Genomic DNA, 22,000 nt, shown 5'->3' on the forward strand with positions numbered 1-22,000 from the left:
TCAACGCTCACGTGGGCAATGACAGTAAGACCTGGAGGGGCGTGGTTGGGAGGAACGGCCCAACCACGCCCTGAACTCGAGCGGTGTTCTGTTGTTGGACTTCTGTGCTCGTCACGGATTGTCCATCACAAACACCATGTTCAGGCTTAAGGGTGTCCATATGTGCACTTGGCACCAGGATGCCCTAGGCCGCAGTTCGATGATCGACTTTGTCATCGTCTCATCGGATTTGCGGTCGTATGTCTTGGACACTCGGGTGAAGAGAGGTGCGGAGCTGTCCACTGACCAATACCTGGTGGTGAGTTGGCTTCGGTGGTGGGGGAGGAAGCCGGTCAGACCTGGCAGGCCCAAACGTGTAGTGAGGGTCTGCTGGGAACGTCTGGCGGAGTCCCCTGTGAGACGGAGCTTTAACTTCCATCTCCGGCAGAACTTCCCGGTGGAGGTGGGGGACATTGAGTCTGAGTGGACCATGTTCCGTGCCTCCATTGCCGAGGCAGTTTATCGGAGCTGTGGCCGTGAGGTTGTTGGTGCCTGTCGCGGCGGCAACCCTCGAACCCGTTGGTGGACACCTTCGGTGAGGGATGCTGTCAAGCTGAAGAAGCTATTTGGCCTTTTTGGCCTGTGTGACTCCAGAAGCAGCTGATGGGTACCGGCGGACAAAGCTGCATGCGGCTCGGGTTGTCGCTGAGGCAAAAACTCGGGTATGGGAGGAGTTTGGAGAGGCCATGGAGAAAGACATCCGTACGGCTTCAAGGCGATTCTGGTCCACCATCCAGGGTCCTGGAGGGTGCATGGGAGTTCGCCCAACAAGTCTACGTGTTTTGTGGACTTGGAGAAGGCATTCGACCGTGTCCCTTGGGGGGCATTGTGAGGGGATCTCCGGGAGTATGGGGTACCGGGCCCTTTGATACGGGCTGTCAGGTCCCTGTATGACCGGTGTCAGAGTCTGGTCTGCATTGCCTGCTGGCAATCATGCCTGCTGACTCGTTTCTGGTGAGAGTTGGACTCCGCCAAGGCTGCCCTTTGTCACCGATTCTGTTCATTACTTTCATGGACAGAATTTCTAGGTGCAGCCGAGGTGATGAGGGGATCCGTTTTGGTGGCCTTAGGATCGCATCTCTGCTTTTTGCGGATGATGTGGTCCTGTTGGCTTTATCAGACCGGGATCTGCAGCTCTCACTGGAGCGGTTCACGGCCGAGTGTGAAGCGGCCGGGATGAGGCTCAGTGCCTCCAAATCCGAGGCCATGGTCTTGAGCCGGAAAAGGGTAGAGTGCCTTCTCCGGGTCAGGGGGGTCGTCCTGCCTCAAGTGGAGGAGTTTATGTATCTGGGGATCTTGTTCACGAATGAGGGAAGGAGGGAGCGGGAGATCGACAGGCGGATTGGTGCAGCGTCTGCCATGAAGCGGGCGCTGTACCGGTCCGTCGTGGTGAAAAGGGAGCTGAGTCAAAAAGCGAAGCTCTCGATTTACCGGTCGATCTACGTTCCCACCCTCATCTATGGTCATGAGCTTTGGGTCAGGACCGAAAGAACGAGATCCCAGATACAAGCGGCCGAAATGGGTTTCCTCCTCCGCAGGGTGGCTGGGCTCTCCCTTAGAGATAGGGTGGGAAGCTCGGTCATCTGGGAGGGACACAGAGTAGAGCCGCTGCTCCTCCACATCGAGAGGAGCCAGTTGAGGCTCGGGCATCTGGTCAGGATGCCTCCTGGACGCCTCCCTGGTGAGGTGTTCCGGGCATGTCCCACTGGGAGGAGGCCTCGGGGAAGACCCAGGACACGCTGGAGGGACTATGTCTCTCAGCTGGCCTGGGAACGCCTTGGGATTCCCCCAGAGGAGCTGGAAGAAGTGGCTGGGGAGAGGGAAGTCTGGGCCTCCCTTCTGAAGCTGCTGCCCCCGTGACCCGACCCCGGATAAGCGGAAGAAAATGGATGGATGGATTTTCAGCAACAAGGCATTTCAAAGTGCTTTATGAGTTAAAAGGAAATACAAACAAAATAAGAAACCAAAGGAAAGAAAAAAAGAGGAAAGAAAACTAATCCAATGTTGTTCTAAAGTATGTATACCAGGTGCTCCTGTTCAGGGTTGCTAAGTATCTAATACCATTTCTAATTAGTGAAATTTACATAATGTACATTTAATGTTTCAAGACAAGAAACAAATTATTTTCTTGTATTTATTATTATACTTTATTGAGAAATGACTTGATTTATAAATCAGTCGTTGTCAAACATTAAACTATATATTTTTCTTACTTTTTTCCAGAAAAAAATATATGACAGTATATCAACTCTGCTATTGACAGCAAAGAGTACAAAATAATTCTAACAGAATAAATTCTTTTTATTTCATTACATAAGCTGTATTATAATACTTCAGATTGAGATATTTAAAAATACACAAAAAGTGAAAGAATGAAATATTTATTTCTTATACTGGGAACACTGGTCACAGGCTTCAGTCTGCTGGTCACACTGGGAGAACTCAATGACTTCTGAGACGTCCTGGTTCACAGGCTAAAGCCAAGAATAAAAGAGAAATTATCCAAAAGTGAAATAGAAAATACATAAATGTTTCCTTCACATTCATAAAAAGACATTTTCAGCATGTTGGGCTCTGACTCGTAGCATCTTTATAGCTAAATACCGACATGGAGAAGCTGAGCTGGAAACAGACTGAAGACCAGCAGCTCCAGCTCTGATCCTGACTGACCTTTACTCACTAAATCCTCTGGTTTTTAATGAACTTCTCCTCTAACAGCAGTTTCTCATCAGCTCTCTCTCATTAGAAAACAGTATGAAAACGTTAGCTGCTAGGCTATCAGTGGCTATCGGGTCAATTAAGCCACATAGGAAATATTTTTCGGTTGTTTAGAAGCGAATTTCTGGCTGCAAATCAAGTAATTCTGATCTTTCATCCTTACCTGGGGAAGGTAATGCCAACAAATCCAGTTTGTTTCGTAAAACGGTTGAAACACACAGCACAGGACTTACGGAGCTCCGATCGCCCTGCTGCCACATAGAAGATGGCGGACGCTGTTACGTACGACTCGGCGCTCCATGAGGCGTCTACTATGGACCTTACCACAGGGGCCGTGTTTCATTGGCTAATGCCCATTTCACGTCACAGCGCAGCTACCATGTGCGTGACCGTCTCACAAACACAAGCTACAGTAGTAAAGACATGCTGATGTACATTGTGGACTAGCAGACCAGCAGAAAGGTTTTGCGTCAGGACTCGAAAAATAATGGTTCTCCACCATCAGTGGGGAATCTGTACAGGCGATGTCAGGTATCCTGATCGTATTTGTGGAACTAAAATTCACAGATTTCCAAAATCTGAAACGGAAAGCCTTGCTTGGATCAAAACTTGTGCACAACCCATTTTCAGCTAACCGTCATAGGATCAATAACAAAGTGTCTGCTGGCGTAAGTATTATTGCTTTGCTTTCTTTGTGTTTAGTGAATGATAAAAAAAAGTCAATAATGAACACATCCATTATAAATACCTTTTAGCCAAGTACAGCATAATGGCAGTACCAATACAACTTCCTCATCCTGAAGCCTGTCTGTTACAGCTTTGCGTTACCTTAACAGATCAATATGCAATGTGTACCGTATCTGACATACATTAAAGATTTTATTTTACCTGGAAAGGCTTTTTACTAAACTGTAATCGTGTTAGCCACGCTAGCACTGAGTACAGTGTATAAGGCCTAGGGACTCCATCGCGTGGCTAAAACACCTTGATGTCGTCCAAAAAAGATGACATGAACTTGTTGGTTCCCCTGTCCATTGTCGTGACTGATATTTTTTGAAAATCCAGCAGAAATGCTACACTAATTGACTCAGAAATACTCTGCAGAGAGTCAGTCGAAATGAAATTACACATAGAAACTAAGCACCGCGAGGCTTTGTTTGTGAGACATGCAGCCAAGTGGGACTTTCGAGGGGCGTTTCTGGGCGGAGCTTGGTAAGGTGCATTCATGTCTATGAGAATAACTGCCACTGTTGAAATTAATGAAGTGGGTTGTGTTAAACCAAGGAGACACACTAAGGAGCTCCTGTCTGTATGTTGTTAAGAGAATAAAATCATTAACTTCGGGCTCGTTATATTCTCTTGTGCTCCCGGACTCAATGATTCCATGCGTGGAAACAAAAGCCACACAGAGATGACAGTCAACGCTCTATGTCATACATTTTCAGAGTTTATTCTAACATTTAAAAGTATAAAATCACATTGACAATACAGATACTTCAAACACACTAAAACAAGACATTCATTTACCTGAGACAAATAGAAAAGAAGAAGAAAGAAAGAAAAGCAAAGACGTCTTTGGAGAATTGCAAAGAGCAAAATCAGATTTGTCACTCCTGTGTGCAAAGTTTTATAGTAAAGGTGTATTCTTGTCTTTAATTTATTCAAATAAGGCGTATCTTTGCTCATCCAACCAGGAGCTGTCTCTGACCCTCTTTAAAGTTAGAAACTTCCTGCTATTTGTTTTCATGATCAAACACCAGTTGTCGCCATTATCTAAACAAAGTGGAAGCAGAGATTCTCCTCCACTGGCCTGAACTCAGGATGTTTTATGGCTTTTCACAGATCAGTGTGAAGCTGGAACTTCTCCTGATTGTTTCCCACACAGACAAAGGGCAAATCAAAAGATTTAGCAAACAATCTGCTGTAACTACAGGTAACATGAAGGTCAATAGGGCAGAATAAATTATTAATCTGAAAACTATAATTAGGCTATTTCAATCAAGAAATGTTAACAACTAGGAGAGATTACAAATTAGATTGTGTTTTATAGATATTCTATGTTGCATTCAGTTTTACACCATCTGTTTAAATCTCATCAAGATGGTCAAAAAGTTAAACACAAACAGCCAAGACCCCCTGTGGATACCTGCTCAGTCGACAGGTTAAGAACTGTGTTTTAAATTATAGAAAACTAAAACTAAGCTACTTTAATTCAACTTATTGTGTTATATTTAATATAAACATCCTACAAATAAGATGCCCACTGGGCCATGGAGGCAATTTAGAACCAAATTTTTCTTATTTTATATATATATATATATATATATATAAAATATTGCACATGTGGTTAATAATACAGGAAATAGCCCCCCCTTCATTTCCGGAATCCAATGGTTCCATTTCCAAATAAGGTATGAGGCTGACGGCGGTCCGTTCCCGCCCCTTTCTGTTTGCTGAAGCTGCTGCGAGGTCCGATGGGAGGGGCTGGAAGGGGCTGGAAGGGGCTGGAGGGGCTGGGAGGGGCTTTGCTACGGAAGCCAAGAAGTTACTGCGGTGAGGTAAAAGTTCCTTCTTTTCACAGCAACATGGGAAGAGAGCTGAGCTGTTCCTAAAAAGAGCTGTAAAGATTACTATAATTTACTTATTATATAGTTTTCCTTTCTGCCGTGGGTCACCGCAGTGTACCGATGAAAACCGGTGAGTATTTTTCACGTGTTCAAGTTTCAAGTCAACGTGGGGTTGGCGCGTGGCTGTCCTGCCAGAACGGCTCACAATGTTATCATGATTGCTTTGAAATCATAAATTGTGGTTTAGTTTACTTTTAAAATATGGGCTTTAACTCATTTTAGTGTTTGATATGAAACCCGGTCAACTTCGGTTTTCTGTCTTTGATAAAGTTTCATAATGCATTAAATGCCCTAAATTCAGTCGCTCTTTCTGTGTACACAATTTAAACCTTAATCTACATTTATCAGGGGTTTGAAATGTGTAATTAATAGAACTCAAAGATTTGCTTAACCAATATTATGCATAAATGATTCTGTCTTTTGTCTCTTAGCTGCTTGCATGCGTACAGCGGCAGGCTTACATAACCACAAGTCGGTGGTTTATGTTACACATGTTGCACATAACGGAAATGGAGGCCAACCGCATGGCGCTGCGTCAGCTTGACGCTGCGTCGCGTCAGCTTGACGCTGCGCTGCGTCAGCTTGACGCTGCGCTGCGTCAGCTTGACGCTGCGTCGCGTCAGCTTGACGCTGCGCTGCGTCAGCATGGCGCCGCGTCTGCAGCCTCTCTCAGGTGTTGGTGAGCAGAACTCGCGCGGCGCCCTTTGCTTCACTTGGATTCACCCCTAAGGTGAGCTGAGTGGAGCGCAGCGCTGGATGGTGAATGTAACCCTGTAATATTTGGTCATTTTCGACATTAAAGCCTGTTTTATACTAACCAAATCTTACTTCTCAAGGTAATGACACGAAGAAGTTTTGGTCGGGTTGAGGTGTTGTGTGGAAATCTGTCGCCCCCCTGTGTCGGGAGCGCGCACTGCAGCGACCAGATTCTTGGTAAAAAACTCGTACAACCAAATATTTTCACTGCCTGGAATAACTTGTTCTCTTGTACAACGGTCTTTGGAGGGGGAACAGATTATTTCAGGCAGCTAAAATATTTTGGTTTCCCCCTTTAACTTTGACAAAATGATCAAATGTTTCCAAATTTACAGGATTTGTTGTTCACAAAGAGGCATAGCCACAGTTAAAGAGTTGGTGAAAAATAATTAGCTTTGGCAAATAAAGAGCAAATGTTCAATTTCTTAATAATTATATTTGATGGTATGATTGAGCCACCAAAAATTAACTCGAAATTTCTTTTATTCAACAATATTTAACATCAGAATGGGATTTTCCAGAAAGCCACTCATCTTTTCAGAAAGTCTATTTTTCATGTGCAGTTTCCATCCCAGTTATATCAGCAATGAAAAATGATAAATACACACAATGTGGTGGAAAACCATGTTTGGTGACTGACTTTTATTTGTCCGGCTTAAGTGACAAAAGTTTGAAAAAGACCAGTTAGTTCTCTTGGCGATTAAATACACAACACAAAACTTTGTAAGAAGACGTCCACACAAGACTAAGTTTATTTATTTGACAATTTTGTTGCTGCTTTTTATATCAGCAGCTGCCGATTAAACTGAAACACACAACCTTGACATAATTATATGAGTTTTACCAAGAAATCAATCAGAAGCGCCATGAAAATGGTGGGCGGAGCCTCTGGCTCCTGTTACACGGGACAGAATTTCACACAAGACCAGAACCGGTAAGTGGACCTGACTGGTGCACAGAGGGAAACTGGGCACCAGTCACTACACAATAATAAATAGCAGATTACAGCATCCATATCAAAATCAGGTCTGAATATATAAAACATCAGCAAATTAATTTCAAGGCATCTTTTGCAGCACAAAGTTCAGTTTAATGTTTTGTTTTCCCATTAAATAAAAAGTAGATTTTGTTATTTAGTAAATGATCATGCTGAGTTTAAAAACTGTTTTCTCTTATTTTAACTCGTGGCTGGTCTGAAAAAGACAAAAAATACTAAATGTCAAAAACATTTGTAGTATTTCCTGCTGCCTCACATTATTGGGCTCTTGTCAGTATAATTAATCTGATGTTTTAAGTGCGTTTTTTTAATGTTAATGCTTAGTCAAGTTTTGTTTGAATTGTGTAGCATTAGAAACTGTAGTTTGGCCTGTTTCTGTTCACAGACTGAGATGATGTAAAGGGCTGAACGTGGTCTAAACTGGATGAATTCAATCCACGGTGATGCTATAATCCCAGGATTAAATCTGCTGTGGATCAGCTGGTGAGTCTCGTGCTCATAAAAACGCCGTCTTGGCCGCTTTCAGCCTGTGATGACAAAATGAACTCATTTTTCTGACACCTACTATGAGAGCTGAGCCACAGCTCCTGATTCCAACTGGATTCTGAGGCTAGTTTATCAGTGCATTATTTCACTGAGCTGTCACTTTGACATAACTTTGAAAAAATCTTTTTACAGGTGAGAATGGGAGTGAAAACATGTCTGGATGAAGATGGGTTAGAGAGGTTAGTTCATTTGTTGCTGATGAAAACATTTAAAGCCAATGATGACAGAACAAGCTAACTTTTCTGACACCTACTATGAGAGCTGAGCCACAGCTCCTGATTCTAACTGGATTCTGAGGCTGCTGATGTATTTCTTCATTATTTTATACAGATTGTTTTAATCCTAACAGAGACTTTTGTTCTCCATTAATAGCCAACGCAGAAGACCGCCGCTCATCCTGGGACTCCTTTATGGTAAACTGAAGTTCATGGAATCAGCAAAGCTAATTCTTATTATGTGGGGATGTGATCAGAAGTTCTATTATCAACTTATCCACGTTCTAACTGTATTTATACATTTTTCTAAATGACTGTAGAGATTTTTTCAGAACTCCAATAGGAAATTAGATTTTGTGGCTGGTCTGAAAAAGATACAAAAACCTAAATGTCAAAAAGCATTTGTAGTATTTCCTGCTGCCTCACATTATTGGGCTCTTTGCTGCTGATTGAAACATTTAAAGCTAATGACGACAGAACAAGCCAACTTTTCTGACATTACTATGAGCTGAAGCACAGCTGCTGATTCTAACTTGATTCTGAGGCTGCTGGTCTATTTCTTCATTATTTTACACAGATTGTTTAAAACACACTGAGCTGCAATCTGTCCGTCCTGAGCGAGCAGAGCGGCCATTAGTCGCTATTAGCTTCACCTGCTAACCTTAACCCCAAAGTTCACACAGAACCGGAAAACTATAAGCCTAAATAACCAGTGTACAGTTTTATCAGCAAAACAGATGATTAGTGGGTTAGTTGTGCTTTAATCTCTTCATCCTCGCTACAGTTCCAACTTACATTTATTTTTCTCCTACTGGAATGCAACTGTTTGCATTCAAATCTGATTCTGACAAGTTGATGAAAACACAATTGCATGCAGTCTGGAATGATGTAATCTGAAGAAGAACCTTTTTTTCCAGTTGTATTTGCTGAATAAACCACTGAACAGTGTATCAAATGCTTTGTGGATTTTTTCCCCCCTTAATTTTAAAGTTTGCTTCTAATGAGGCTTTATATATTTTAAAATTTTTGAAAAGTAAAAAGCTTGTTCTGAGTCTTGCAGGGGTCAATCAAAACTGAACTCTGAACAATTCTCCATGTAAAGTTATTTAAAAATATATATATTTTAGTTATCCATTAAAGATGGGCCAAGAATGAAACGGTAGGAAGTTCTGTATTTTAATCTTGATGCTTTTGCACCTTCAAACATCTGAGTAATGGGGCAAACCTTCCTGTGGTCCATGTAGATGGTAGATGATGGAATCGTCTCACTGAACTCATTTCAGCTAATCTTTTCCCCAGAATGTTGGTTATCTTGAGTATCTTAATGTTTTCACATAATTGCTGGTCATCCTTGTTAGGCTAGAACCTCTTACAAGTAGCTCTACCTCACCTTGTTTTTACTTGTCAGACATCCATCCATTTTCTTACACCCTGTCTGGAGGGGTGCTGGCGCCCACCTCCAGTGAGACATTTCATCCGAGAGGCAGGGGTCACCTTGGCAACACACAGGACAACCAACCATTCACCTAAGGAGAATTTAGAGAGAATTGATGTAACAGTCATGTTTTTGGCCTGTGGGAGGAAGCCGCAGTACCTGGAGAGAACCTGCCTTGCACAAGGAGAACATGAAGACTTCATGCAGAAAGAACCTGGTCCGGGATTCGAACCCAGAACCTTCTTGCTGCAAGAAAACTGCTACCATCTGTGCCACTGTGCAACCCTGAGTGGGTATTCATAAAACAATTACTCAAGAATAAAGTATTAAACCAACTATTTCTCATTCTCTTGGTCTCTGGGAGCCTGTCCCGTATTACCAGCCTCATTAGAAGAGAAAACTAAATTCCTGCTTGTTCTCCCTCCGGCTCTCGTCCTGATTTGCCTGACTTTCCAGCCGCAGCGCAGCCGGGATTTGCATAAAGGTGCCTGAGCCTCGTTTGATAGTCAAATCAGGAAGCTCGTCTTTCTCACTCCGAGCTGCGCAGCCAGCATCCAGTCGCTGTCTGAGGACCGCAGGGAAGAGCCGACCGACAAACCTATACGCCTCCTGTTCCCTCGCAATAGCCGGAGAGAAGCCGCTTTCAGCGGATACTGTCACCGTTGAAGCCCGATCGGCGTCCTCCATCCACCGGTCCTCCATCCACCGGTCCTCCATCCACCGGTCCTCCATCCACCGGTCCTCCATCCACCGGTCCTCCATCCACCGGTCCTCCATCCACCGGTCCTCTCCGGCAGGCCGGAAGGTAAGACTGCAGCCATGCATTATTATGGCGACATGTCAGCCCAGTTTCCCCAGAGTGGTCAGTGGTCAGCATCTCAGCTTTCTGGAGAATGGAGTCGGAATGAAAGGCAGCGGGCCGACATGGATCCATGAAAAGCCTTTAAACAGGAAGACCAAATTCATGCATGGTTTCTTCCTGTTCATCACGACTAAAATATACCTCGTGATAAGGCGGAACGATCAAAAATAATGCAATTAAATAATACGTGTAAAAATGATTAAAGTTGATAAAATAGGTTGAGCCGCTGAGATATGACTCAGGACACTACATGCAAGTACTGTGATGAAAATAGATCAAGATTTCAGTACAATTTGCTTTATTCAAATTTGTATGCTGTATATGTAATAGCATATAGTGCCATCCCAGCTTTAAAATGAGTTCATTTTTGAACATTTAAATTTTTAGTTTGAGGAAAAAAGAATTGTGTGGAAAATCAAAACTTAAGGAAATTAACAGTTGTTCCACAAATATAGGGCATCCATCCATCCTTTCTGATGGATGGATAGACATCCATGCAGAGAGAAATATTTCATATGCTCTCAAAATCTTTAAAACCCTCGAGGTTTTTAAAGATTTCTTGTTGGTGAATGAGCAGATTGGATTTGTGTGGTGAACCATTTCCGTACTGACGTTCCAATCATTTTCCTGCTGAAATACCCACCACACTTGATTTAACAAGTTGAGATATTCCAAACTGCTCACGATTCAACACATTCTAATGCAATGATCTTTTTTTTTAGTTATTAGTGCCTTAATAATTTTGTAAAAATCTGAACATTGATTGTGCCATCAAGCTGCCCCATGTTTCCACTGATGACTTTTTAGTGATGTCTAAAGTTGAAAACCCTTCATGCCATCACCCTATAAACCTTTGCTCCTTCCAAGGATTCACTATGGAATTCTAGTTGGAACTCTGGATTCCCCCACAAAGATTACATTAAGCCTAAATCTACCAGACATATGAATAATTTGGAGTTTAAGTGGAGCTCCAAAAGGTGACTGATAGGTCACACCACAAACGTTTGTTGGGTTTTGTCTCGACTCTGTTTCAGACCACATTAATATAAATCTGAAGTTTGCCTATGAATTCAGCCTCCTTTACTCTGATACCCTTCAATAAAATTCACAATGTCATGTTTCTTTTTTATTTTTATTAAATCATGTGCACCATGTACAAGCATCAGGGTGTCCATATGTGCACTTGGCACCAGGATGCCCCAGGCCGCAGTTCGATGATCAACTTTGTCATCGTTTCGTCGGATCTGCGGCCGTATGTCTTGGACACTCAGGTGAAGAGAGGTGTGGACCTGTCCACTGACCACTACCTGGTGGTGAGTTGGCTCTGGTGAACAGGGAGGTCGCTAGTCAGACCTGGTAGGCCCAAACGTGTAGTGAAGGTCTACTGGGAACGTCTGACGGAGTCTGATGTGAGACGGAGATTTAACTTCCATCTCCGAGATAGCTTTGAACATGAGGAGGTGGGGAACATTGAGTCTGAGTGGACCATGTCCTGCACTTCCATTGTCGAAGCGACTTATTGGAGCTGTGGCAGCAAGGTTGTTGGTGCCTGTCACGGCAGCAACCCTTGAACCCATTGATGGACACATTCGGTGAGGGATGCTGTCAAGCTGAAGAAGGAGTTCTATCTGGCCTTTTTGGCCTGCAGGACTCCAGAAGCAGCTGATGAGTACCGGCATGTGGCTCGGGTGGTTGCTGAGGTAAAAACTCTGGCTTGGAAGGAATTGAAATAGGCCATGGGGAAAGACTTTCATACGGCTTCGAATCGATTCTGGTTCACCTTCCAGGGCCTCAGGATGGAGAAGCACTGCAGCACCAACACTGTTGTTTCTAGTGGGGATGGTGTGCTGCTGACCTTGACTTAGGACGTTGTGGGCCGGTGGGCGGAATACTTCGAAAACCTCCTCAATCCCACCAACATTCCTTCTGTTGAGGAAGCTGAGCCTGGGGACTTTGGGTCAGACTCTCCAGTCTCTGGGGACGAGGTCGCCGAGGTGGTCAAAAAGCTCCTCGGTGGCAGGGACCCGGGGGTGGATGAGGTCCGCCTGGAGTTCCTTAAGGCTCTGGATGTTGTAGGGTTGTGTTGGCTCACGCGACTCTGCAATATTGCATGGACAACAGGGAAGTCCCCCTGGATTGGCAGACTGAGGTGTTGGACCAGTTGTTCACACACATACACTCTTCAAAAAGGGGGGGACCAGAGGGTGTGCTCCAATTACAGAAGAATCATGCTATTAAGCCTCCCTGGTAAGGTCTATTCAGGGATCCTGGAGAGGAGGGTCTTTTGGATAGTCGAACCTCATATTCAGAAAGAGTAGAGTGGTTTTTATCTTAGTCGTGGAACACTGGACCAGCTCTACATCCTCAGAGGGTGGTGGAACAAGTGGCTGATGGAGAGGGAAGCCTGGGCCTCCCTTCTTAGGTCTCGTCTAAGGGTTAAGTTTGTGTGACAAAATGCAGTAAGATTCAACTAGCAAATAGCTAGACTGAGTGTGTTTTGAATATTTAAGTGACTTAATACTTTAAAATGTTCTTGTGTGTGTGCGTGTGTGTAGCACAGCAGCTGCATCATGGCAGAGTTAGACGTCCCACAGATGAAGAGAGAAGTGGAAAGTCTTCAGTATCAACTGGCGATAAACAGAGAAAAATCCTCCATTACTGTGACAGAGTGAGTGGAGCATGAACTGTCTCTCTCTTTCGCACACACGCATGTTTGCATGGGGGACTTTGTGGGGACTTTCCATTGACTTCCATTCATTTCTACATTCTAAATCAGTGTTTCTCAACCTGTTTCAGCCCAGCGCCCCCCCAGCCTTCATTAAGGTCCCTCACCGCCCCCCACCAAAGAATTTGCAGGCTACTTTACACTGACCATTATTTTATTAATAATATTACTATCACTATTGTAGATGTTTTGATTTTTATGCTTGTTTCTGTATTTATAATCAAAAATAATTTCCCAGAGAACAAAAAAGTCATGGGAATAGAAATTATTTTCACAGGCGTCTACAAAAAATGTAATGAACATTCAAGTTAAAGTTTGTAGGTCTAACAGCAGCCAATCAGAGTGGAAACAATATTCTTATTCTTTGCCATTTTCTAGTTGTTAAACATTCCACAAAATGACCAGATAAAATATGAACAACATGCCAGTTTAAACATTGAACTATTTGCAAACTGAGCTCTGCAACATTAAAACATGGATAGAACTGTAACTACATTAATCATAACTCTTCTTCTCTTCAGTGTTTGTCAGTTTCTGGTGGTGCAGCTCTGTGCTGCCTTCAGGAGAATGGGACATCAGAGTATCATTCATAAAACTTCACCCACATGGCATTTATTGTATAAACCAGAGCTTTCAGTGGAAAAACTAAAGTTCAAGGTCCTTTTAATGCCATACAAATATGAGACAGAAACATGGATTATATCTTTATATAGATCTGTCTATTGATTTATAGATTAATAGTTTTACTGGACAGAAATTACAAAGAACAAATCTGGTTCTTAATCAAATCCTAATGAGTCAAATTCAAAGTGTCATGGAGTCATCAGCCTCATGACATTAACACTGACATGAAAAATAATATTGAAGAAATAAATATATCAAATCTAATTAAAACATAAATAAGTGATCAGTTCTTTACTGTTATGGTCTGTAAGATATATTTATTCTCAGTATTAAATGTGGTCTCAACAAACCCATGACATTTCAACAATATTATTTTACCTTTTATCTAGAAATAGTGTCCGTTTATTCTTGCCATACAGTCTCTGTATTAATTATTGCTCTAAAGGTCTTGCCATACCAGTTTATTCCTCTGTATTTACTTTAGTTTCTTAGTTTATTCTTGCATTTTGTTCTTCATTCATTTCCATTTAGTTTCCTTTGATTAGTTTTATCCTGTCTTGGTTTATTGCTATGTCCAATTTAGTTTCTTTCCTGTTGCTACATTTATTTTATCATTTATTGACCATCAGTAATCTTCACTCATCACCTGCTGCGCCGCCTCATCGTCATGTTTCACATCAGGTGTTGATTTTTTACTGTTCAGCGTCGGATTCTCTGTTTTTATGCCATAATTCACATCTAGTTCGTCGCTCTGTTTTATGTCCCGCTTCTCCTGTTTCAGAATTTTGCGCAATGTGCACGTCGTTTTTTTAACCCCCTAAGGTGCAGGGCGGTCAGAAAACGTATCGATGGGGAAAAGGCAGACTGACATAAACCTTTTAAAACAACGGAAACAATTTCTGCATTCTGATTATTGAAATTTAAAAGTGCTGTGTTGTTCTATGACCCCCGTTTCATACCGGACCACTTACAGCACCGTGTTAACGCTATAAAATGAACGCTCTCTATCGTGGTATCACCTATGGAGGGATTTCTTTATTTAAATGGGTTCATTTTTCAGAGGGATACACAGTAAGGGTATCGTGATTTTACTCCACCAGTAGCAGGAGAACGGAGCTGCGCCAAGAAGCTAACAGAAGCTAACAGACACTGAATAGAAGAAGAGCTGCCATCTATACAGTTGCAGCCAAGTATGTTTTAATGTTACACAAGACAGTTTTACCAAGTTGCTCAAAGTCTAAACTGGTATTGTTGTGCATTTAAGGTGTAAAGTTTACCTTCGACCAAACGCCCCCCAAAGGCATCCCAGCGCCCCCTTTTGTAAAAATGTCCGCCAGCCCCCCCTGCAGTCCTCTGAACGCCCCCTGGGGGGCGGTACCGCCCACGTTGAGAACCGCTATCCTAAACCTTACCCTAATCCTAACCATTACATAACTAACCCTCACCAAAACTCAATTCACACCTTAGTCCTAAAAACAGTGTTCCCCTTGTGGGGACAAGGCTTCGGTCCCCACAAGGCGGGGGTACCGAAGCCTGTGTCAGGAAAATGGTCCCCACAAGGCATTAAACAAACAAAGAAAACCACGCACACACACACACACCTCTCTCTGCCATTCTGGAATGAACTCGCTCATGGTAATGATGGTTTGTTTCTGCAGGCTGGTGAAGTGGATCGAAGGCTGTGTTTGTGAAGATCCATTTCTGAACCCTGAGCTGATGCGAGCCAACCCCTGGGTAGAAAAGGGCAAGTGTGTGATCCTCTAATGGTGACACACAATCAAAGATGTATATAATCTGAAAAAACAAAAAGCATGCACTCTCACACCGCCTCGCTTCACTAATTCACTCCCAAACATCATTGCTTTCATTTCTGTTTATTTATTTGGAGATTTCTGGATGTTGTTGCTTGATGTGTCAGACTGAGTGTGCAACATGGAACATCTTTCCTTGGGTTTCGCAATGTTCTTTTTTTTTGTCTCTTTGGACTGTCAATTCAAATAAACACTGTTTGAATTAACAAAGCATGTTGATGTCAATCAATTTATGCAGGAGGAGTGCTACTGAAGCTCTCTGATGTAAACATTGCGTCTGACCGCATTAGACATGCCTTCGTTGAAACGGAACCACACATCACTGTTTCCCACGGCTGTTCCCATCGCAACAACAGCACACTTCTCACCTGCAGGGACAGGAAACAGCTTTTAAACATCAACTTTAACGTACCAAACACAGATTACCAAAAGAAATTCCAAAATGAGGCATTTAACCATAAAAATGATCTGTCTGAGTAAGTTAACATGTAAAAATAATAATGAACCTTTTTTAAGTTAAAATGTGTTCTGGATATATTTTAACACAGAGAGTAAGTACAAATATACAACATTAAAATTTCAGTGCCAACGGAACTTTCAACTGATTCAATATTCTACGATAGAATACCCATCCCCTTTGTCTTGGTCTGATTCAGGATTTCAATGTCTGGGGGGTGATAAGGCCTAATGTGGGGACTTGCTGAAAAATAATCTTGCTAAAGTACAAAAAGATATTAAAAGATTTTACTAGATGGATGGATCTGTCAATTTCATGGATGGGGAGAAGAAGTCTCATAAAGATGAACATCCTGTCAAGATTACTTTACCCAATGCAATTATCACTCTATATTTCTAAGATAGCTAAAAAAAATCGAAAGGGACTTTTCCAAAATTTACATGGCAAGGGAAAACACCAAGGTTGAGTATGAGAACTCTGCAACTGTCAAAGGTTAAAGGGGGTTTGTCCTTCCCTAACATTAAACATTATGACTGGGCTTATTATGGCAAAATCATTAATGAGTGGCTTCACGATTATTTTAAAGGCCAGGAAGCACCTTTCGAAAAGAGGTCATGTTGTCGCTTTAATTTATTAAGAGCGGTTCCAAGTATAAAAAATTCCTGTTTGAAGAGGGAGGATAAATACAGCAAAAAGTTGGCAAGCAAGAACAATTCTGTTGGTAGGAAGGATTCTCTTGCCTATATTACACAATAAAGACTTCCTCCCACGTGGGGGTTCCGCAGTATTTGGAAACTGGCACAAAAAAGGCATCAAAATAATAGCAGATTTTTGCCCAGCTTCAAAATAACTTTGGCCTCTCGACCAAGGATTTCTATGCTTACCTACAAATTTGTCACTTTGTAACATCTGGCTGCCCCAGGACCCTTGCACGCTTCCAGGGCCAACAGAAAAGTTCCTTATCAAGTTTACCTTAAATACAGGTTTTATTTCGAGATTTTATAATGTTTTATAAGGAAGTGTTTCTTGTTCCTTGCGTTAGACATTTCCTCAGACATTGGGAGGAGGATCTGGGGAAAGTCTGAAGGGAGAAAACTGCTTTAAATGATCCCATTCTTTGTTTTTGATTAATACATTTGAAGAAATTCAATAGAAGATAATGCATAGAAAACACAGGACTCCATATTTTCTTAATGAAATAAAACCCAACCAATTACCATTGTGTCAAAAATGTAGGACGAGCATTGGAACTTATCTTCATCTTTTTTGGGAATGCCCTTTAATATCCAGGTTCTGGAAATGTGCACTGATTAGAAGGACTAGAGTTTGTAAAGATCCAGGACAGTGCCCATTGGGACTGCCTTCCCCAGATAAAATAATAAAAGGTAAACCACTCCAGCTGACCAATAAACTACAATTTTTATGTCGGAAATGTATTTTGCGAAACTGGATATGTGATAAGCCTCCTACGGTAACTCAATGGCACAGAGAAATATTTGGAATTATTCCAATGGAGAGTCTTAAGTGCAAAACTTAGTGGTAAAACTGAAAACTTTAAGGCCCTACGTTCTGACCTCCTTAAAGGAGAGCTTGTATTCAACTGGAAATAATCTCTAATACCTTTATATTTATCTACTTTAATATTTTATTTCTTTTAATTATTTTGTTTCATTATTTTTCTTCTTAATCCCAGGTTTTTTTTTGTTTTTCATTTGAGCTCCACACACGTCATGTTGTATTATAACTACCCCTGCTCTGTGTTATGTTCATTCTGTTTTTGAAAATAAATAAAAACGAGTTAAACAAAATTTTATTCAAATCCTGATGATACATATTTACTTTCATACAGATTTCTCCCAAATGTCTCTATCTGCTCTGTGTCAATGAAAACAAGACCTAAGTTTAGCATAAATTAAGTTAGGGAACAATGATGAAAATCCAAGGTTAGAAAACAAAGTTAACTCTATGTCTTTGAAGGACAGCAGCAGGTAAACGTAGTGATCAGCCACTCAGGATTAGGAGCTCTGCTGTTCCAGCGTAATTACCCTGTTGTTCCACTGTTTTCAGGGTTTCAGTTAGAGCTTTAAGTACCTGAACCACTCAATGCAGAACCTGGGCCTGAGACGGCACTAACAAAACTAACTGAGTCGTTCAATAACTGCACAGAAAGTCTCCTCAAACTAAGCTTCTAACAATAGGATTCTGCAGCCATTCTGATAATACATCAGTAAAGAGTACTCTGTAATCTAATAATGTAATCTTTAATAAATTAAGTTATCTTTGGATGTCTATATTTGTAAAATGGGTTTGAGGCCCTTTGAGAGGTAAGATGTACTTTAATGTAATTTCTTTGGTGAGTTTACAGGATACCACAATTAGAACGATCACACACTTTATCAGCTGTGGTTTGAGTGAAGTCGTGATGATGTGACTTTACACACACAGTACCTGAATCTGAGGACAGCAGGGGCCTCTGAGGTTTGGGGCAGACGGCTCGACCGAAGAAATCCACCTCCGGCTGCAAAACAGAGGGTCAGGAAGGAGTTAAAGGTGGGTGAGAAGAAAGTAAACCAGGTCAGTGTCAGGGAACACACATATTTTTTATTAGCCTAATTTCACCATGAGGGACCGTAATCCCAGGGGCTCCTCGTTACCCTCATTTCTGCCCTCTAGAGGCTCAACCATGTCATTACTGAACCAAGAAAATTACAGGCTGTGGTTTCCAGTCCAGCTGTTGAGCTCTGTACATCCTAAAGGTGAAGCAGTGCAGTTCTGTGTTCCTGTTGGGTTTTATCATCAGTAAGTTCAATGCTGAAGCTGGTTTCTGATGGGTCGGTGTGGTAAAGGGCAATTTGACTTTTCTGGCTGCATCTGGATCACCTACTGGCTCTAAATCAAATCAGGATCATCTATAGGAAACATTAAACAATGTGTGAATTTTGCCAATTTTATACTGATAGTCAAAATTTTAAATGTACCACTGGTCCACTGGGTTTTCTCAAGTAATTAGTAAGTAGTCGTCTACCAGACATTCTAAAGAACTCTATGCTTTTATGGAGATGTTGATTTCATTTACCAGCAGAACTTTGGACCAGCCTGCAGTAAATGACCTTGGAGTTTGTTCTCGAATGTCCAGCAAACTGACCTGACCTGAACATCTCGCAGTTTCCACAGTGTTGCCAAGAGGAAGATGAGATACACCAGAGCCAACAAGTCACATGACCTGAAGGCAGCTTTCAAAACAACCTGGACTTCCTGAACCTCATCAGAACCACAGACTGATTGCCTCTATACCACGCCGCATTAATCCAGTAATTCATGCAGAAGTATGGAGTGCACAGAAATAAACATATACTATTTTGCCATATGATTCATGGCAAAAGTATTCACTCGTCTGTCATGAATCATATGAACTTAAGTGACATCCCATTCCTAAGCCATAGGGTTCAATATGACATTGGTCCACTTTTCCAGCCAGAACAGCTTCAATTCTTCTGGGAACGCTGTGTACAAGGTTTAGGAGTGTGTTTATGGAGATTTTTGACCATTCTTCCAAAAAGCGTATTTGTGAGGTCACATACTGGTGTGGGATGACAAGGCCTGGCTCTTACGCTCCGCTCTAATTCATCCCAAAGGTCAGGTCACATAAAGCTCCGTAACCCAGTCAAGTTCATTCACACCAGACTCTCCATTCATGTCTTTGTGGACATTTCTTTGTGCTCTGAAGAGGAAGGGGCCAGCTCCAAACTGTTCCACAAAATTGAGAGCATGGAATTGTCCAAAATGTCTTAGTATGTTGAAGCATTCAGAGTTCCTTTCACTGGAACTAAGGGGCCAAGCCCAGCTCCTGAAAAACAACCCCACACCATAATCCCCCTCCACCAAACTTTACACTTGGTACAATGCAGTCAGACTAATACTGTTCTCCTGGCAACTGCCAAACCTAGACTTGCCCATCAGAATGCCAGATGGAGAAGTGATCACTCCAGAGAACGCGCCTCCACTGCTCTAAAGTCCAGTAGCAGCGTGCTTTACATCACTGCATCCGACGCTTTGCATTGGATGCAGCTAGTCCACCATGGAACCCCATTCCAAGAAGCTCTTTGCGCATTGTTCTTGAGCTAATCTGAAGGCCTCATGAAGTTTGGAGGTCTGTAGTGTACTTTGTGGCTGAGTTGCTGTCGTTTCCAAGCACTTCCACTTTCTTATAATACAGCTGACATTTGACTGTGGAATATCGAGGAAATTTCACTTGTGGATTTGTTGCACAGGTGGCATCCTATCACAGTTCCATGCTGGAATTCATGAGCTCCTGAGATCGAGCCAATCTTTCACACGTTTGTAAAAACAGTTTGCATCATTATATGATTCATTTTATACACCTGTGGCCAAGGACGTGATTGGAACACCTTATTCCGATAATTTGGACGGGTGAGCAAATACTTTTGGCAATATAATGTAATTATCAGAAAGCTGACATTTCTCTTTCATTTTTTAAAATAGAGCTTATGTAACACTTTCACTATTATAAGCCTTAGGTTTCAGTCTACTTTTCCATATATTGCGTATTTTCTTTTAAAAGAAAAGGTCAGCAAACAGCCACCAAAATCTGATCAGATTAAAACTCTTAGAAAATCAAAAATAAAAGCTGCATTTAAATGTTTATAACAATAGCGAGTAATAATGCCCCTGGAGAACTACTCTGGTTCTTGAAAAAGGTTTCATGCTTCTGTTGGTTGACGAATATGGAAATGGTTCGGTTCGTTCGTTCTTCTCCGACCAGCTTCAGTGTTGAGAAGGGTTTGTGAATCTGAGCTGGCAGCAATCGCTTCAGAGTGCCCGATCAGAACACTTATAAATATTCAAAGGAGAAGTCCAAATCAAAGTTCACCCTTTATATTGAAAAGTTGCCAGAATGTACATACACAAAAGTATGTGTAGGTGTGTGGTTTCTGTAAACAAAGCAAAATAATAATTAATTATAACCAAAGTTACAACATAAACATAAAAATACTGTGAAGCAGTACTTAAATACACTGTAGAGCTAAATCAGTTGACATATTGCCTCAGACTAGTTAATTAAACTTGAAGTCAGTTAATTATGAATTAACACAGAACATTCAATTTTACAACAAGGGCACATTAACACAGGGGTGGCAAACATGCAGCTCTTCAGCGGATCCTGTGCTGATCTTTGATGCCAAAATTTCCCACACTCATTGAAGGAAGCACTGACAAAATCAGCTTAACGTGCAGCACAGAATATGAAATGTTGTTATGCTGGTGCTACGAGTCTCCAGTAGTTGCCAGTCTAAGAGGAGAGACTTTAGGTGATAGATGGAAGCTGAATCATTTCAGAATAAAATCTATTTCCATGGTAGCAGCTTTCCTCAACAGCATCTGTATTTCTGTCGGCTGCATAATTTCAGATCGGTGCAATTTGTGCCACATCCAAGCTCAGAGGATTGTGGAGCAGATGCGGGAGTGAAGCAGAGCGAGCTGCTACTGCTGCTGCATAAATAATAAGATAGACAAGTCAGAGTTTGCGCAGCAGGTTGTGGTGCCGTTAGGGGAAAAACAAACCAGTTCTGATCTGGTCTGTTGATCTCCAGACCAGCCACAGTATGTGCATTCACAACTGATTAATCAGTGACTCTGTAGCAAAGGAAGCCGAGCTACCTGGATTCAAAAATGCATAAGATGTCATTGTCTTGGTTCCCTTTCGTGTCTTTCGACAGGACACAATCGTCCCTACCGGGGAGTTTTGAGCCAAGGTACATTGTTTTAATTGAAGAAATCTCGAGGCACACCACCAACCAAAGATACTGTGTAGCCGCCTATATGACATATTAGTCATTCTTATCAAAGTGTCTTGAATAGGAATCAAATAAACATAAAAATGTATTTTTATCATATTTTACATTTCTTATTTCAAATTGCACTTAACATGTCCACTTCAGAAATACACCTGAACAGCCACAACACTGTGGTGTTAAATTTAAAGAAGTTGTAGAAAACTTCAAAGTGTTTTACAAACTAATCCACAAACATTCTTATAGCCAGAATACAGAAAATAATTCTTATTCTGAAAGAAGCAATAATATTTGGGAAACATTTCACTTCATATTCACTGTTACAATATGAAGAGTTGCATGTACAAAACGTCAATATCTGTATATTTTACCCAC

At 41.8% G+C, this 22,000-nt stretch overlaps 2 protein-coding genes and 2 non-coding genes across 13 annotated transcripts in view; 3 read left to right on the forward strand and 1 right to left on the reverse strand.

The window, feature by feature from the left end:
- Positions 1-5,298: 5,298 nt before the first annotated feature.
- LOC103462833 (guanine nucleotide-binding protein G(I)/G(S)/G(O) subunit gamma-13-like) lies at positions 5,299-15,565 on the forward strand. 9 transcript variants are annotated; one of them, XM_008405845.3, is made up of 6 exons: positions 5,299-5,454; positions 7,523-7,620; positions 7,816-7,862; positions 8,056-8,096; positions 12,751-12,863; positions 15,203-15,565. In XM_008405845.3, exons 4-6 carry the CDS (start codon positions 8,094-8,096, stop codon positions 15,306-15,308), a joined length of 222 nt encoding a protein of 73 aa, XP_008404067.1. In that variant the 5' UTR covers positions 5,299-5,454; positions 7,523-7,620; positions 7,816-7,862; positions 8,056-8,093; the 3' UTR covers positions 15,309-15,565. The 9 variants fall into 9 exon arrangements, with proteins under 9 accessions (XP_008404067.1, XP_081463222.1, XP_081463243.1 ...); XM_081607076.1 differs by lacking the exon at positions 5,299-5,454 and adding an exon at positions 5,468-6,114; XM_081607096.1 differs by having other exon boundaries at positions 7,523-7,862.
- Positions 7,662-7,750, forward strand: LOC145553696 (small nucleolar RNA SNORD60). Its single transcript, XR_014089731.1, has one exon. It is a non-coding gene; the product is annotated as a small nucleolar RNA SNORD60 (small nucleolar RNA).
- Positions 7,896-7,984, forward strand: LOC145553698 (small nucleolar RNA SNORD60). The gene has a single exon (XR_014089732.1). It is a non-coding gene; the product is annotated as a small nucleolar RNA SNORD60 (small nucleolar RNA).
- The window catches only part of chtf18 (CTF18, chromosome transmission fidelity factor 18 homolog (S. cerevisiae)), a 52,982-nt gene continuing 46,384 nt past the window's right edge, over positions 15,403-22,000 (reverse strand). For both annotated transcript variants that reach the window (XM_017304684.2, XM_008405941.3), the window contains exons 21-22: positions 18,261-18,330; positions 15,403-15,723 (exon numbers count right to left, since the gene is read on the reverse strand). In XM_017304684.2, the coding sequence (XP_017160173.2) occupies positions 15,602-15,723; positions 18,261-18,330 (192 nt within the window). In that variant the 3' untranslated portion in view covers positions 15,403-15,601. The remainder of the gene's footprint in view (positions 15,724-18,260; positions 18,331-22,000) is intronic.

The sequence above is a fragment of the Poecilia reticulata genome, chromosome 1 (assembly GCF_904066995.2).
Source record: "Poecilia reticulata chromosome 1, P_reticulata-male-v2, whole genome shotgun sequence".
NCBI lineage: Eukaryota > Metazoa > Chordata > Actinopteri > Cyprinodontiformes > Poeciliidae > Poecilia > Poecilia reticulata.

Bases quoted from the DNA above. Each gene is read 5' to 3' on its own strand.
- LOC103462833 (XM_081607096.1), top strand. The intron at 12,864-15,202 runs GTGAGTGGAGCA...TTGTTTCTGCAG, and splicing joins TCCTCCATTACTGTGACAGA to GCTGGTGAAGTGGATCGAAG.